This window comes from Cucurbita pepo, chromosome 15 (genome assembly GCF_057944985.1).
Source record: "Cucurbita pepo subsp. pepo isolate OVF chromosome 15, ASM5794498v1, whole genome shotgun sequence".
Lineage (NCBI taxonomy): Eukaryota > Viridiplantae > Streptophyta > Magnoliopsida > Cucurbitales > Cucurbitaceae > Cucurbita > Cucurbita pepo.
Genome location: NC_141812.1, coordinates 7,814,843 through 7,832,722, shown reverse-complemented (window position 1 = coordinate 7,832,722; position 17,880 = coordinate 7,814,843). Strand labels below are relative to the sequence as shown.

The window sequence follows — 17,880 nt, the reverse complement described above, 5'->3', positions numbered from 1 at the left end:
AACATAGTCCTTGCAACAGTCAACGACTCCACACTCACATCCTCCACGCAATGTGCTCTTCAGTTTTTCAGTTGGCACCTCCTTGCATAGTCACTATCTTTGCACCAGTTGCCACTCAATTCTTCTTCATTCCTTCCACCATCAAACTCTACAAAGTTCTTAGAGAATATTTTTTGAACAACCTAATATTTAATTTCTATACAAATATTTAATTTCTGTACAGATTAACAGAGGTTTATGTGATAAAATTCAGAATTCGTGATATGATTAGTAGTCCAAGTCCCCAAACCAAAGCAATCCACGCCGCACATTTTGCAGTCAGAGTTGATAACAGTCTATAACAAATTCACATGGCCACTCACATAAAAACATTTTGAACAATACACAAATGTTGGGTGATCAAACCAGGATAGCTCTTCTCTAGAAATTATAAACTTCATATCTTACCTAATAAGTTCGATTTTAAGTTGAACACGTCTCTGTTGCAAATTTCAACTTCCAAAGGGAGTAAATGTTGTGGCCAAACTTGAACAGAAGCTCGAACCTTCATTAGGAATGAATCTACATGTCACTCATGCAGTGTGCGAATTTTCCACCTGAACAAAGTGTTAGACATGGCAGCTTCGTGTTACATTTACTGCTACAATGCGCTCACATCTTACAACCCCTAAGAAAAATTCAAATCTACAATCAAACGATCCAGTAATTCTCAAACAATGCAGTGTTTTTGTCACTTGGATGCATGGAAATATAGAACATAACTACCGGTTTTTCTAGTGAAACAAAATCTTTTCATGTGAACAAGAGAAGTGTTACACGGATCTCCACAATGGTATGATATTGTCCACTTTGAGCATAAGTTCTCATGACTTACTTTTGGGCTTTCCCAAAAGGCCTCATACCAATGTGAGACTCCCTCTCAACAATCCTCAACAAACAGTATGTGTAAGTCTTGATCTTTAGTATGTCTTAACAAGTATCAGCTTGCCAAATTGTTTTATCTAATCGACGTTGCATTGAAGGCTTTTGTTCGGTATTCAATAGAAAACTCAAATATTAGCAGTTAAGAGAGAGAGGAATATAACATACCTGTTATGAACAAAACTTATGTTCTTAATTAGTGTTCAACAGACTGTGTTGCGTTTTCATTTGATACAGGTGAAATGCCTTGTTCAATACACTGCCCAAAAAAAGTGCAAACAAATCTTAAGATCGCCAAATATAGTAAACAATACCAATAGAACAGAAAAGAACTAATCATTGCAATAAATGTTGTACCAAAGAAGACACATTACTTGCATTGAATACATGTGTATAATTGAGAGTTACTGGTAGTGTTATTAAGATTCAGCCACGGATGTTGCTCAAGGAATGTGTGCACTCTTGTCATTGTTGCCTGAGAAACTCTCCGTCAACTTACACTTTTGAGTATAATGACATAGGTATACTCTCAATGTTGTAACTCCTTTGGTTCGCATTGACTTCTTTTGTAAATTTCATACATCAATGAAATTTGTTTCTTATAAAAAAACAGAACAATCATTTGGTAGGGTATGGATTTTTTAGAAGATCGGGATGGAAGACAACCCACTCTATTTACGAAGGCTATTTGGAATGGTGCCATCTACTACGTATCGTATCTTGAGTAGTGAGGGAACTCCTCTTTTTGGGTCACCCTTTCCAAGGAAGCAAAGAGATACCCTGGATGAATCTTATTCGGGCTTATTTATACTCAACTTGGATGGAACGAAATCATAGGATTTTCAAATCAGAGGTAAAAACTTGTCCAGTCTTCTTTGATTTCCTTGCTTTAACTTGGTGTAAAATGGATTCTCTTTTTAACTCTTATAGCTTATCTTCTCTTTTTGTCCAATTGGAGATGTTTTGGATTGGGGCTCTTCTTATCCACTTCTTTGGTAAATTTCATTCATCAATGACATTATTTCTTATCCGAACTATACCCCTTGTTTCAAGGGTTGTGCTTTCCTTCTTAATTCACAAGTTTGATCATCATTACCTAGCGTTAAGTGAGACTCGCTGCCTATATTTCTTTCTGTATCATAAAATTTATAACTTTGACTAACCTCTGCTTCTAATGGTCCTCTAGTTCCATCTAACAGTTCTATCTTACCCCTTCCTACAAAGATAAATTTCACCTGATGAAGCGTTCGCCGGTAACCAAAGCGTCACAACGCTCATCGAAGGAAGTTGCTTCAATCCAATTTATGTGAATTTGAATGGAGCGATGCTGGTTATACTAATGTTTCCCACCCCTATACATGTTTCCTTTTCGTCTATTTTTTATCTGAATAAAACTACTAGAGGAACACACATGATTTTTTTTTTTAATTAATAACCGAACCTTCGAACAAATCAAAGGAAAGAATACAAGGGCATAAAAGAAATGCCCACAAAAGGGTGCCAACCAGTAGGGCATATCAGAAGAATACAAAGAAAGCCCACAAGGGCGTGCTAGAAGAAGAAATGATTACGAAAACGATTACCAAAGAAACTAGGCTTTGTATTCTTCTTAGAAATATCATATGCCAGATTTAGTTCAGAGAAGGAAGCTGTAATCTACGCCAGTCAAAACAACAGTTCCTATTTGTCTCATAGGCAAAATGATTTAAATAAATAAAATTTAATCATTAGAACTAAACTAAAATACTCATGAGATCATCTCCAGTTTAACTTTATAGATTAGTTAGAGGTAAACTACATCAAAATATTTTGCTAATGAAATACTGCCAAACAAAGCAAATAACTAACTATAAATATTATCTTAATAGTAACTTAATCCTGATTACTAAAAGCCATTGTCTCTTTGTAGCATGTTTTACCTATTTGTTTTAATAGGCATGAGTTTATATTTTTGTCTATAAATTAAAAAAAGACTAAGTAGGTTACCTGCAGAATATATCCATGCAGCCAATCCAGTGTTTGTGGAAATGTAGTTGCTGATATATTAACCACTATCAAGCCCTGTGGCCAATAATTTAATGAGCATATTAACAAATGACATTGGCTAAACTTGATTACTGTTCAATAAGCCACACACCATCAGACCACTAATTCCTAATAAGAATTGCTTCAATCTGTATACAGAAAAACAACAATTGTTTAGCTGAGAACAAACCTGTGATTTGAAGGAGCAAAGATAGCCCTGAATGGTCTTTAAATTAGCTATAAGCTTATTCTTATCCTGAAACAAAGAACATATCAGAAATCACAATAATAATAAAGTAAGTGATATAGAAAAGAAGGACGAGCACAAAGGAAACAAGGAAACAGCCCAGATAACAGTGATTATTATCTCATGATGAAAGAAGTTTTACTCCACCTTCCTTTCAAGATAAGATGGAACATTTGGTCCTGGGAGGAATGAGAGAAATTTTAGAGGGTTTGAGAGATGTTGGAAAAAGGTGTCAGCTCTTGCCAAATTGGAGTCCTTTATATCTTGTTAAGCCTTTAGACGTTGTTTTAGGCTTCTGTTTGGGTGTTAGTTTTGTATGCTCCTTTTGTATTCTCTCATTTATTCCCAATAAAAGCTCGGTTTCTATTAAAAACGTATAACAAACTTCATCTCAAACTCATAGTAGGGAAGGATAAGGTGGCCATTTATCATCATTAGTTTGCTAATGGTACAGTTCTTTTTTTCTTTTTTACTGTTCTAGGAAAAATGAGTCATTTTCATTCTGAATCAAATTTTAACATTTTTAGGCCATGTCGAGTCAATAGGATTAATAGAGGCAAATTCCTTCTTATTTTATAAAAGGCTGAGCATTCCTTAAGAAAAATGAAAAGATATACAGGTTACACAAAAGAAATTTAAAGAAGAAAAACCAAGAAGAGCCCAACTACTCTGAGAAGAGACTCAAGTTAAGAAAAATAAGACCCAACAGATAATTACAAAAGTCTTAACAAATAAAAATTCAATGTGAGACATAAAATCTAACAACGGACCACATCTCACCCACCGATCTCTCAACTCTTCTAAAAGTTATATTCTTCTTGTTCCTCCAAATGCTCCCAAACAAAAGCACACAAACACACTAACCACAACAAGTGGGAAAAAAACTCCTCGAGCATGAAACTGTCTCTTCTTAGCCAGCCCACCTAAAAGGAAATAAGACCCGAAAAAGTTGATCCATGACGATCTCACAAACGACTGGAGCCCCTTCGTGTAGTTTGGCTCCCATTTTGTTGATTTCACTGTTTTTGTATGCACGTGTACGCTTTTATTGTTTTCTCATGTTTTAGTGTTTTCTCAGTGAGACTACTGTTTTAGAAAGAAAAAAAAAATCTAAGAAATTCTTTCATGGATGCTACTAGTAAGGGCTTTTTCATCAACTCTACATTAAAATATCTTTATTCATAGATATTTTCAAAAAATTAATATGCTGTAGCCACCTAAGTTTGACATTAAGGGGAAGAATGAGAAATTTTGTCTTCACAAATCTTTACAAGGATTGCAATAAAATAAGGTTCAAGAGCAATGTTGGAATATTTAATCAAGCACTGAGATTTGGAATCAAGAAGAGCAAGTCTGATCTCTTAATTCCCTATCAAAAGCCAGAGCGGTATTATTTTGCCAATCTACTTATGTTGACCACATGGTCATCACTAGGTTGATATTCTATTCGGTACTTCATCTCTCAAAAAAATTGGATATGTTAAAAGACTCATCGGACATTGAGGTAATAAGAAGTAAAAAATTGATCTTTTTCCACAAAAGCACGTACTTCATCTCTCAAACAATTTGGAGACATTAAAAGACTCATCGAACACTGAGATAATAAGAAGAAAGAAATGCATCTTTTTCCACAAAGGAAATACGTGCTTGACCTATCATCTAAGATGAGAAATTTAATTGCATCACATGAAGGATGGAGAACTGTTTAAAGAACCTTAGAGGTATAGAAGAACAGTTGGAAAGTTGAATTACCTAAAAGTGATACAAACGAATAGAGCTTATTCAAAAGGCATTGTGATTTGGCACATAGTAGAGTAAGAAACAGAACAAAGAACCAACCATGCACACCTACCATTTTCTCTTGATTTCAGCTAGCTGAACATGCCATAAATTGTACATTAAAAGATGCTTCTATCTCAATTCATATCCAAATAGGGGATTCTCTTTTATAAGGATAAATCTACAGTCTCCTAGGCGATAGAAGTTTTAAACCAAATACCATGACATTAAATCCAAGTTAAGCACAAACTTCAAAAGCAAAAAGTTCTCAATCAGAAAAAGTCCCATATAATTGTATGTTCCTAATATGACCATTGAATATTTAGGAAGTTTATATACCTGTACAGGACATTTGTCATTGAATGTGCGGGGGGATATCCATTCCTCTAGTAATGCCTGAACAAGATAAGAAGTGTATAAGTTACAATTAAAACTTACGAGAGGCTATAAACAAGGCTAAAATAAAGACCGAACACATGAGAAATTTTGTGTAAATTGTGCTTGATCCAATTCATTGTTGCTCACCACTTCATGCTTTTGCAGAATGTTGCTCACCACAAGCTTTTGTTCCTCTTCTTTTCTTCTTTTTAAACAAGACAACTTTTTTCCCGCTTAAACTTTGATGGATAAAAGATGTTTAATGCTGTCTATTGCTTAACCTTTTATGTTCTTACTTCTTAGTTATTTAGTTTTCAAATGTTAAACTTACGTCCTTTATCTCTTTCAAAGTATTAAATATATACAATAGTTCCCATCCAAATATATATATACACATATTTTGAAAAATGATGTGTTCCTAGCAACAACAAAGTTATATGTTTTTAGAAATTAACATGTCTAGTGGCATATGCCATGTCCGTGCCATTATTATTTTGAGTCCATGTCTCTTTAGATTTTTTACAAATAAAAAAAAAATCAAAAAGAAACTAAACAAACCTTGTGATCAAATTCAGCCATTTTTAAGACTATGGGTATGATTATTGGCTCAGCACCAGATTTATCTTTCCTGACAGAACCAGATCTATTTGTCTCCTCTTTATTGGGACTTTCATCTGAATAACATCATAAAATGCAAAATAGTTTTCTCAGGCAACCAAATCTAAATTGGTCATAAATATGAACAATAGGTCAACATTCATCAATTCTATGTGGAGGCTAAACAAAATATTGAATACATCAGCACAAATTCAGAGTTCGAATTAACCTGTAATTCCAGAGTTATTTCCTGCTACGTCCACAGATTCCAGAGAATCCAACCCTTCATTCTCTTCTTTGGTGTCCATGCATTCTTTTGAAGGAGAACACCTAATGCTGGTGCCAGTCCCTTTTGTATTTTGATGAACAACTGTACAACTACTCTCCATTTGTTTTGCACTGTTATTATCTGATGTTGCTGACAAAGGGTTGTTTTCAATATCTTTTGCTGGCATATTAGCTGGTGTCTTGCTTTCATCATCCATCAAATATATACTGGGATCCAAATGTATTCCCTAAATTTTTTATAAAGCAAACCAAGTTCATATAAAAAGACTATTCCCTGAAGATAATGTTATTAGAGAAAAGAAGTAGAAAAAGGAACTATTTGTTATCTAAGTGAAATTCAATTCATTAAAGAAACAATATGTTCATTAGTTTATTTATTAACTATATGACTTATTCTTTCATCTGTTAAATATCTATGACAAATGAAACTACTGCATGCATGCTGCTTCAAAAAAAAATTCATACACCTCACTCATTTTTCTCTCTTTTTTTTTTTCTTTTGTTTGTGTTAAGAAACAACCTTCACAAGTTGCAAAGGCATTAACCTTTTTTTTTTTTCCTTAAAGGAATCAAAACGTTACATTTTGTTGATGCTTGAGAAGTTGTGATTTGAGATGAGAGAAATACAGACAAATAAATAAGCAACAACCCTCCCCCGTTAGAATGCTAGCTAATACATTCTCAGAAATAGAACTTTCTAAACCATTTGTATTAAAAGTCTAAGTTTGCATTTCTCCAAGGCAAGATTTACCTCGATTATTATAGGCTTTCCATCTTTCATAGCTTTCTTTAAGTCACCAGCCAAACCTATACAAAAAAATATTGGGTAACAGAGGCCACTAACTAACAGGATAGCAACAAGCTCCACAACTGAAGGGAGGACCAACCTTTACGAACAATTCTGCATTCTCTACAGAATTCAGTAATTAACTCCTCTGGGGAGCTAAAATCCCGTGCCCATACAGGAGTAGATGTCAATGGAGCACTGAAATATTTAAGGGAAAGGAATAAGCATTTCAATAGGATTCACAAAACATAGAAATGTAGCCAAAATGGAATTCATATGCGGACCACTAATATCAAAGTAATTAATTAAAAGAAAGGATTCTTTCTTGTTACATCTCCACCCCAGGCAGGATAATAATGAGATAAACTGACAAAGAAATGAAGCTAAATAAATAAAAGATGAATTATGATCCGTGATAAACACCTCTCCGTGATAAACTCTTTTTTCCCACTTTACAGCGTTTAGGAAGATTTTAGCTTCTGGATGACTTTGAGAATCTGCTTTTGATTAAATGATAGTCAAGAAAGGAATTGAAAAATCTACAGCATTGAAAATAAATTCCTTGCCATTCGGTTTTGATTTTAGAGGTAGGAATGTTAATGTTGGAAATTTCCCATTATCGAAATAAAAAACCAAAGCAGAACAACTTCCTCTTCGAATTCCTAAACTTTATCCTAAAATTAAACAACTACTAACAAATTTTCCTAATGGATCTCCTAAACTTTCAAATCAATAACTACTAAATAATTAACCTAAAATTGCTCTAGGTTAATAACTTCTTTTGCTAAGTTAAGCTTATTAACTCACATTCTCCTCAGTAAGCTTGACTTTGTTCGAGATTTTTCACTCCCAGCAATTCTCGCATCTCTGCAAACTTAACCCTTGCTAGGGTCTTGGTTAGAATATTCTCACGTTGCTCTCTAGTGCATAAGAACTCCACAACGATTTGTCTCTTCTCAACACACTTACGGATTAAGTGGAAGCAAGTGTCAATGTGTTTGTTGTGTCCGTGAAACACTGGATTCTCCATCAGTGCAATCGCGAATTTGTTATCGATGTAGAGAGTTACCGGCTTTAGTTCACTTCTAATCACTTCGCTCAACAAATTTCTCAATCACAATGCTTGGCACAACGCCGTAGTTGCTGCCATGAACTCCCCCTCACAGGAAGATAGTGTCACAGTTCGTTGCTTCTGAGATTGCCAAGAGATCAAATTTCCGTTGAGATAAAACACCATTCCTGGGATGCTTTTTCTATCGTCAATGTCTCCAGCTAAATCACTATCGGTAAAACCGACTAGTTCTTCAAGACCTCGCCCTCTTTGATACTTCAACCCATAGCTTGTGGTTCCCTTCACATAACTGAGAATGTGCTTAACCGCTTGATAATGCATCATAGTGGGCTTTTCCATGTACCTACTCATTATTCTTCCAACGACGTATGAAAGGTCCAAACAAGTATGAGTCAAGTACCTTAGACTTCCGATAACACGCCTATACTCAATGGGATTCACCAAGCTTCCTTCAGCATCTTTCCCGAGTTGTAACTTTGCTTCCATGGGATACTTGGTCGGGTTGCATTCTGCCATCTTAAATTGCTGCAACGACTTCTTAGCATAGGTCGATTGCTTTAGCGTGATGCAATCTTTCCTTTGGTCCACTTCAATACCAAGGTAGTACGTGAGTAACCCAAGATCAGTCATCTCAAATTCTTTCATCATCTGCTACTTGAACTCTTTGACGCCTTCCACACTTGTGCCAGTGACGATCAGGTCATCAACGTACACGCCAACGATGAGTGTTTCAACCTCATCGTTTCTTATATACACTGCTTGTTCTTGTGAGCACTTCATGGAATTTAGACTCTTTAAACTCTTGTCCATACGGATGTTCCACGCCCTTGGTGCTTGTCGTAAACCGTAGAGGGCCTTTGATAACTTGTACATTTTGTGCTCTTCGGCTTTGATGCTGAACCCTTCAGGTTGGACAACATACACTTCTTCCTGGAGGTCACCATTTAGAAATGTTGATTTGGCATCCAAGTGATGGACCTCCCACCCATGTTGAGCTGCGAGGGCAAGAATCAACCATACAGTGTCCAGTCTAGCCACAAGCGCGAAACCTTCTCAAAATCAACTTCTTGTCGTTGCACGTGTCCCTTCGCCACAAGTCTTACTTTATACTTGATGACATTTCCTTCATTATTCTTCTCCCGCTTAAACACCCACTTCAAAACGAGGGGCTTGTGTCCGGACGGTAATTTAGTTAGTGCCCATGTCTTGTTCTTCTCAATGGCCTCAAGCTCCTTTTGCATGGCCTCCTACCACATTGTCTCAGTCAACCCTCACAGTAGGTTGTCGACTCCTCGGCCGCGAGCAACACTAACTCATCGGGATCCAGTTCTACTTCAAGTGTATCCACATAAATTTCAGCAAGTGAACGGAACTTCTTTAGTTCATCCTCTGTTGCGGATCCTCCTGTGATCTTGCTTGAGCTCTCTTGTTCTAGAGAGTCCATCACACCTTTCAGTGTCGCTGATGATGACATGTGTGGACTTGTTGGTGTTGCTATAGGGGCACTTTCTAGGTCTATTGCATCTCCCTCTTCTTCCAAAGTAGTGAACTCTGTAACAGTCTCCTTGTTATCGCCAACGCTGCACCAATTCCACTTCTTCTCTTCTTCGAATACGACATCTCTACTTACATGGATTTTCCCATGTTGCGGATCATGCAACATGTGTGCCTTGGTTCCATCCTCTACGCCAAAGTACACCATCTTTTGGCTTCTGTCATCAAGCTTTTTGATATATGGATTTGCAGTCTTAACATGTGTTGTACAACCGAAGACTCTTAGGTACTCGAAGTGAGGTGTCTTACCGAACCATGCTTCGTAGGGGCTGTAAGTGTCCAGTGCCTTTGTCGATAAACGATTTAGAAGATAAACCGCATGCTCGTGAGTAGGCTTCTTGCAGTATTCATTATGGTGCGATTTTATCGTTCGACCACACCGTTTTGTTGTGGAGTGTATGGTGCAGTGAGTTGACGCTTGATACCTTCTCTATTGACGAAACTTGCAGACCCAGCTTAGCTATGGCATGCAAGACTTGGGCATGTGAACTTTCAAACGCTCAAAATGATGGGAGAGAAGATGGCTACGCGGCTACCCAAAATCACACCCGAACCAACTATGTGAAAGTTGCCTAGTCTCCAAATAAGCAAGACTATCGTTCCCAGCTCAAACCAGTTTCCATGCTGAGCGACCAGTGCAACTAGTACATGCAGATTTGTGTGGCCCGATCACCCCACCATCGATTGCTGGTAATAAGTATTTTCTCTTACTTGTTGACGATTACCGTCGTTGGATGTGGGTGTACATGATACCAAATGTTGGAAATTGCCCACGATCGAAATATGTCGAAACAAATAACTGAAGCAGAAGAACACGATCGAAATATGTCGAAACAAATAACTGAAGCAGAAGAACAACTATTAGGGGAGAGAGCTTTAGAATAAAGGAACCTTAAGCACTTATGCTTTATCTTTTCTTTTTTTTCTTTTTTTTTTTTAGAAATAACATACATCTCATGAGTATTTATAGTATTTATAGTGAAGATTGCACAACCTATCTCCTAAACTTCCTCCTCATGTTCCTAAACTTTCTCCTAAAATTAAGCAACTACTAATAAATCTTCCTATTCGTTCTCCTAAACTTTCAAATCAACTCACAGGAAATTTTATTTGTAACAGCTTGGTACAAGACAAAGAAATAGAGAAGGAAAACTTGTAGTCCTATACTCTGTAATATACTAAAGATCATTGGAAGAGGTTTGTAAAGAAGGAATAAGATGGATTCACTTTAGTTAGGTCAATCATACATAGCCTGAAACTATTGCAGAAGAAAAGGTCGTCGTTGCAACAAAGAGTTCGGGTAAATCTAAATCATGAGTCCTAATGGTTTCACGGTTGATTTTTCAAGAAATTATGAAAGCTTATAAAGTCAGCAGTTGAAGATCTTTCACGAATTCTATGAAAATGATGGCTTAAATGCATCTATCAAGGAGAACCTCATTTACTTAATGCAGAAGAAAGAAAAGGCTAGAGGTGTGGAAGATTTTAGGTCAACTTATTTGGAAACTATTAATTATAAGATATTGGCTAAAGTATTAACTGAAAGACTCGAGGAAATTATCCCTTCTATTATTTCTTGAACCAAAATGCTTTTATTGAAGAAAGAAAGATCATCAACCCAGTTTTGGTGGCTAATGAAGCTATGGAAAACAATAAAAGCAGTAAGAAGATCGGTTGGTTGCTTAAATTAGAACTTGAGAAGGGACGTAAAAAGAGTGGATTGGGATTTCTTCTTGGAAATCTCAAAGAAGAATGGTTTTAGGGGAAGTAGAGAAGATGGATAAAAGGTTGAGTTCATAGCACCAGATTTTCATTTTTTTCCCTCAATGATAAACCACATGGAACAATTTCTTCGTGATTACTAGTGATGTGTTGAGGAGATTGCATGAAAATGGCCTTTCTAATAGTGAATTTTAGGGACCTTTTTAATGGCAATAATGTTCTTCATGTTGCTCATCTTCATTTGACGATAATACATAAATTTCAGTCTAGATAAATTTTATGATTGAAAATTTACTGATATTCAGAAACTTGTTCAGATGTGGTGTCTTTTGCAACAATAATCCTTTTTGTATCAAGGTATAGAATCTTTGTGATGCTGTAAATTAAAGGGCTAGGGTAGCTCAGCTCAGGAGAGTTCAGAAGATTGGGGATTGTAATGGTCTTAATGGGAACTTTAATGCTTTCATTAGTACTTTCATTCTAAAACTTTTAACTATTTGAATGAAAAGTTTGGTTTCTTTAAAAATAAAAAAACAAAACTATCAAGATATTAGGTGACCAGAACTGGTTAAAGTAAAATTACTGTAAAACAAAAAGGAGTCTCGTTAAAGTAAAATTAGTGTAAAACAAACAGGAGTCTGATTTCAATTTAAGGAACATGTGAGAATCACCCTTAACTACAAGCACAAAACTACGGCCAGCTATATCATGCTTGGCAAATATACTTACTTTACAGAAGGATAACAGATTATTGCATCTATTCTAGACTACTTCAACCCTCAAGGTAATAATATTTTGTTTTATAGAAAGGAGAAAAATAAATAAATGACATACTCTGTTGATGTGCGTAGTAATTCATACACCATTTCTGTCTGCAGATATAAAAGCTTGTTAGTAGTAGGCAGTTATACAAAGAGTTAGCACATAACTAGGTCTCAAGAGATAAAACAGGGGAAGATTTGAATATATATATATAGATAGATAGATAGATAGATAGATATAGATATAGTATGTATATATACACACACACATATGCAGGACCTGTAAGACATTTGGCAGATTAAGTCTTTGAGCAAGTTGGGTGGCAATGGTTGACTTCCCAACACAGGCAGTTCCACATACAAGAATCACCAAAGGGACCCTTTGATGGTGAAATCTAGCAAAGATTACATAGGACTTAGCAACATATAGAAGAAGTATGAAATGCCATGGTCGATTGTACCATATTTGTTGGAAAGATGATACGAGAACCCTAATGCATTGACCTAAGAAGCCTGTGATTGCAGACCCATAGCATAAACTTTCCATTCAACTTAAAGGAAAAGTTAAAAGAAAATTACCTTCAGTTCGAGTTCGTAGAAGCAAGAACCCAATTCCCTACTCCAAAAAAAAAAAAAAAAAAAAAAAAAAAAAAAAAAAAAAAAAAAAAAAAAAAAAAACTCCAAAACACTCCACAAGTTCGAACCAATCAACCTTTCTATGACATGCAAATTCAAAACTATGCCCAAGATTTGTAATAGGAGTTCAATACACAAAGCAACTGAAAAATGTCTTAACAAGACCCAATTCATTAAAATCAAGTTGTCCTCACAATGATGCACTGGAGGGTTATTTATAGCCTCCAATCAGGGGCTCTCTAAAATGGAAAAGAAATCTTCAATTCCCGACATGGAAATGTTGTGGCTTGATTTTCATCCCTTCATGATCGATGTGAGTTGGGTACTTTCATGATCACATCAAAAATTATGAATTTCCAACCCTTTTTAGTTACTTTATCCCTTAGTATTCAAGCTTTTCCATAACTTGTATTCATCAAAAGAAGAAAAAACATTCATAACCAATATTCTTACTAACAGAATAAATCAGACCAACATTAGTAGAAGAAATAAAAAAATACTCTTTATAGAGTGCTTGTGATCTTATGTTCTCAAAATCGATGAAATGTGATATTGCATTATCATGCAACAGCAGTTGAAAGTGAGAACTATGGGTTAAAGTAATGGGGAAGATAGAGAGACAAGAAAAATGAAATACACTTTCTGCATACACTTATTAAGCCTAATGAAGTACACACTCAAGGAAATGTACAAACCTCGTCATCATTTTATACCGATTTATGTACTCTTCCCCATAACCACGCCGCTCCATGAGCTATAGGTAAACATTACAACATAATGAAAAAGAAATAGTAATTCATCAGCTTTGTATTTCTCTGCAACCTTGTTAAAGCTGTATTGTAATAAGTGAATGCAAAATTCAGCATATAAAAGCAAAACATTCAGCTGAGATCATATACCTTGAAAATATTAGCTTCCAAATCAGATTGTGAGCTACAATAATATAAAAATGAAATTAAAAATTAAAAAAATTAAAATAAAATAAAATCCGATGTTAATATGACAAAGGAGGAGAAGACAGGAAACATGTCTCACACATCTAAAAGGCTATTATCTACGAGCAGCTTCTTGAGTTCCAATGCAATTTTAATAGCAACATGATTTGGAATCTGAAATTAGAAGAGTAGGAATTAAGATATAAATGAGAATTCCAACCAACATTACTTTTGCTCCCCAAGCAGAGACTAGAAATAAAAGAGACAATAAATTATACTCGTAACAACGATGAATGATTTCTACTAAGACATATTAAGCAAAAACTGGGCAAAAGACAGTAAGAAAGTATTTCAAAAAATATAATTTGGATGCTCTTGTACCTTGGTTACTGTCAACATCCTGCTGAGCAAAAACCGCGACAAAACATAATAGTGATCCGCGTTATCTCCCAACCACACCTTCACCTGTCATAAAACAACACAAGCGACCACATGCAATAAAAAATCAAATAGAAATTTAAAAAAATATATATACACGAACAATGAAGTAGAATTCCTAGGGGAATCCGAACAAGAAATCAAGAAGGAACGTGAAATCAAACTGAAATTGAGCCACTTCTTACATATCCATCAGTTCACTCAGCAGAGAAGCAAAGAATTGAAAGGAAAAACAAAATTTACCTTGACAAAATCGTACTTGGAGGAGGTGTTACGCGAGGGCAATCTGGCAACCGGCAAAGATGACCAATCTTTGAGATTGTCATTAGATTGAGAAGAGTTACCGGCAGCGGTGATTGTTTCATCGGCGGTGCTGGTGCTGGTGCTGGTGCCGGTACCGGTGTCGATGGTGGTGTTGATCTCGAGGTTTGACGTTAGCACAGAGACAGCCATCCCCTTGTCCTTCGGTTTCTTCATTTTCTTTTGCCGTGTTTTGCTTTCTATTTCAATGATATAACCACAAAATTCGGGGTATTTATACCCCACTCTCTAGGTGATTGCCATGTCACATCCAACTATATTCAACTAAGTTTTCAACTTAGGATGTGTTTAGATTATTATTTTTCAAGGATTTAATTTTTTTAAAAAAAAATGCATTTTCCTCGACTCGTTCTCTTCTTTTTTGTTTCACGTAATCGTGTAGGGCCGGGATGGTCCGATTTTTTGCACACTGAACTTGTACCCAACCCGAATCGAATCGAGTCCTAAAATCACAACCCAACCCAACTTTTATACTTGGATCATCACCCATCATTTGTTGCAATCTACTCTTGGCCACCACCAATATCAGAGGCCCAAAATCACCATCATTACCCCGATAACCATCTTCTACCATGCCGGTTGGCTTGCAACAATGGATCCTACTACCTCCCACCGACGACCATCATCACGTCACCACCTACAATAACTGTCACTACCTACCATCAACGACCACTCTCACGACTAAAGGTGGTCGGCTAATCATAGTATTTTAAATAAAAATTTAAAGTTATTAGTTCGATCGTGTTGAGTACTAACATTTGTTTCAAAACACTTTAAAAAAAAAAAAATACCTTTTCAAAAACAATCCAAATTGTTTTGACTCATCTATACGAGTATTTAATTGGCTACAAAATATAAGAACAGTTTTTCCTTGTTTAAGATGGATAACTCTTATTTACCAGAAATATTTAGTCCTAAACTCATATTTATTTCCGGTAAATTTGATCTCCATTGTTGTTCATCAAGCTCAAATCATCAAAATTATGCAAACCATGTCACATATGCATACTCGACCATGAATTGTCAATTCCCGGCTCATGAATAAGTAGTACAATTCCTGCACATATAGACAAGTAATTGCCCTCAAGGTCACACACTACATAATCAAAAGTAATTTCTATGCATACAACCAGGTAACTATCTTGTTACCAATTATATCATAATTATAATTATTTATCCTAACCTAACATGTCGTATCACAATATGTCATATCATATCATAACTATTTATCACGTATATCGTACCATAACATACATCATATCATTTTCATATCATATCGCAACATATATATTTCTGTCGTTCATATATCATATCATAATCATATCCTTTCATAAACACTTCATAGTCATATTATTTCCGTATGCATATTCTAGTCATCATTTCCTAAACTTGTTATATCTTTATCGTCCTTACACATCTCATAGTCGTATCATTTCATGAACATACCTTAGTCATGTCATTTCCCAAATATATCCTGACCATATCGTTCCATGAACGTATCCTACTCATATCGTTTTATTAACCTATCATAATCATATCATTTTCTATACATAATCTAATCATATCGGTTTATCAATCTATCATAACCATATCGTTTCATGAACATATCTTAGTCATATCGTTACATTACGTATATCACATTCTTCTTGTATCTTATTTTAAACATATCATTGAACACATCATACCGTAAGAATTATCATATCATTCACATATCATAACATAACATATACATATTATATCATAGTCATATCGATTCATAAACTATTCACACATGTCAAATATATAACACGTGAAGAACCATGGATCACGTGTCAACACACAACATCAACTTCTGTCTAATTCTTAAAGAAAAGTATAGAATAAAAGGAAAGAACTAACCAAACCTTACCCTGGAGTGGGGCGAATCATTGAATAACCCACTTTCAAATCAAGTTCAGAGAGCTCTCTCTAAAAACACTAACCACTTGCACTTTTTCATTTTACCCTAGTTTCATTTTTTTTTTTTTTAGTGATCTATGGCTTTTGCTCCAAAGTCCACTCTCACCCTCGACAACTCCGAAAATTCAATAAGTAGCCTACTTATAGGCTCTTGATTGCACTCTTAAGTTAGGGTACTATAACTCATATTGAATTTTCAAAGACTTAGCACGTAAAACTTATCTTGATTCGTATCACATACCATCCTGAAAACTTTCCCTAAAGTGGCCTGTAAATCTCTCCGTGTGGTTACATGAATGGTGCAATATGATCATGACATCCTACTGGTAACTTCTAATGTCGAGCATCGAGGGAAAAATAGGAGGCCCATCATGACATCCTTCTTGTGGCACATGTTGCAGGGCATCCCACCTAAACGAGGAATTATGATCTCGTAACACACCGCATAATAGGAGATAATGGTCACTTTTAGGCATGGTTCTTAGCAACTTAATTATCATAGGGCATGGGGTAAGATCGTCAATGATCCTAGGGATATTCTTGGTACATGGTTCATTCATAAACCTAGGCTTACTTGAGATGTATGTCATGCCCCAAGATAGCCTTAAAAATTTCCTTAGATATAATTTAGGTGGTAACTATATGGTATGGACGTCTTAAAGAGGGCACCCTAACGTAGTCCGATGGACATTAAACCTTATTAATACTTTGATAGTCATGTTCAAGGTTGTGTATAAAGTTTCAAATCATTTAGGTGTTATTAAGGTCGTGAACCGTTCGTATCATGGTCGGAGGGCATTATGGTCATTTTACATCGTCTCTTGGTTTACCAACTTAATCTTGTCCAATGACTACCAAATTTCGTACATAACTTTAAATACCATATTATGCCCAATTTTGAAGTTTCATAGGTAGCGAATTTCATTTATGGGATCATTTTAAAGTCACTTGATTCTCGAGTAAAATGTTCGGTTTGGATCTTTAACTCACGGTTCCTAGTGTTTTTCTTTCACAATTCATTCGTTTATACTTAACTTGAGGCTTGTATTGAATTCCAAGAGATTCCTACAAGTATTTTTTAAGAAAAACTAAATTGACTACTTACCTCTTATCTGGTGTCTGTAGTCTTGCTTCTCGAGCTTTTGGTACTAGATTTTTTTTTTAATTTTCTTTGGCAACCTTCTTAAGGAGTCTAGTTTCCGAAACCATTGAGAATTTTGTGAGAACCGACCAAAAAGAGTTCAATTTGATGAAAAATCAGGGAGAGATAGCTTTTTGAGTTGACGTGGCAAGTTCAGTTGAACCGACCATGTCATCATCATCTTACTCCCGAGAAGAAGACGCATGCCCCTTGTTGTCGCAACCTAAAAATGGCTTTTCTCCACTCATTTTAGGACGTTTCTCCCCTTGATTCCTTCATAAAACATAAAAATATAGTGCCAAAGAAGAGCTAGGAACTGATATATTACCTCTTCATGGGC

At 35.6% G+C, this 17,880-nt stretch overlaps 1 protein-coding gene across 2 annotated transcripts; it reads right to left on the bottom strand.

The window, feature by feature from the left end:
* Positions 1 to 234: 234 nt before the first annotated feature.
* On the bottom strand, positions 235 to 14,658 carry LOC111811517 (uncharacterized). 2 transcript variants are annotated; one of them, XM_023698408.2, is made up of 16 exons: positions 14,384 to 14,658; positions 14,084 to 14,167; positions 13,803 to 13,876; positions 13,667 to 13,700; positions 13,463 to 13,521; positions 12,412 to 12,526; positions 12,205 to 12,242; positions 7,123 to 7,220; positions 6,987 to 7,042; positions 6,177 to 6,462; positions 5,909 to 6,024; positions 5,312 to 5,368; positions 3,137 to 3,202; positions 2,908 to 2,982; positions 1,090 to 1,180; positions 235 to 667 (listed from the first exon to the last, which is right to left on the bottom strand). In XM_023698408.2, exons 1-15 carry the CDS (start codon positions 14,615 to 14,617, stop codon positions 1,118 to 1,120), a joined length of 1,455 nt encoding a protein of 484 aa, XP_023554176.2. In that variant the 5' UTR covers positions 14,618 to 14,658; the 3' UTR covers positions 235 to 667; positions 1,090 to 1,117. The 2 variants fall into 2 exon arrangements, with proteins under 2 accessions (XP_023554176.2, XP_023554177.2); XM_023698409.2 differs by having other exon boundaries at positions 235 to 596; positions 14,384 to 14,657.
* Positions 14,659 to 17,880: the final 3,222 nt, after the last annotated feature.

Excerpts from the sequence above, each read along its gene's own strand:
- LOC111811517 (XM_023698408.2), bottom strand. The coding sequence starts at position 14,617 with ATGAAGAAACCGAAGGACAAGGGGATGGCTGTCTCTGTGCTAACGTCA. Across the intron at positions 7,043-7,122 it reads ATGCAGAATTGTTCGTAAAG|GTTTGGCTGGTGACTTAAAG; the intron begins GTTGGTCCTCCC and ends TTTTTTGTATAG. Across the intron at positions 5,369-5,908 it reads TGGCTGAATTTGATCACAAG|GCATTACTAGAGGAATGGAT; the intron begins GTTTGTTTAGTT and ends TATCTTGTTCAG.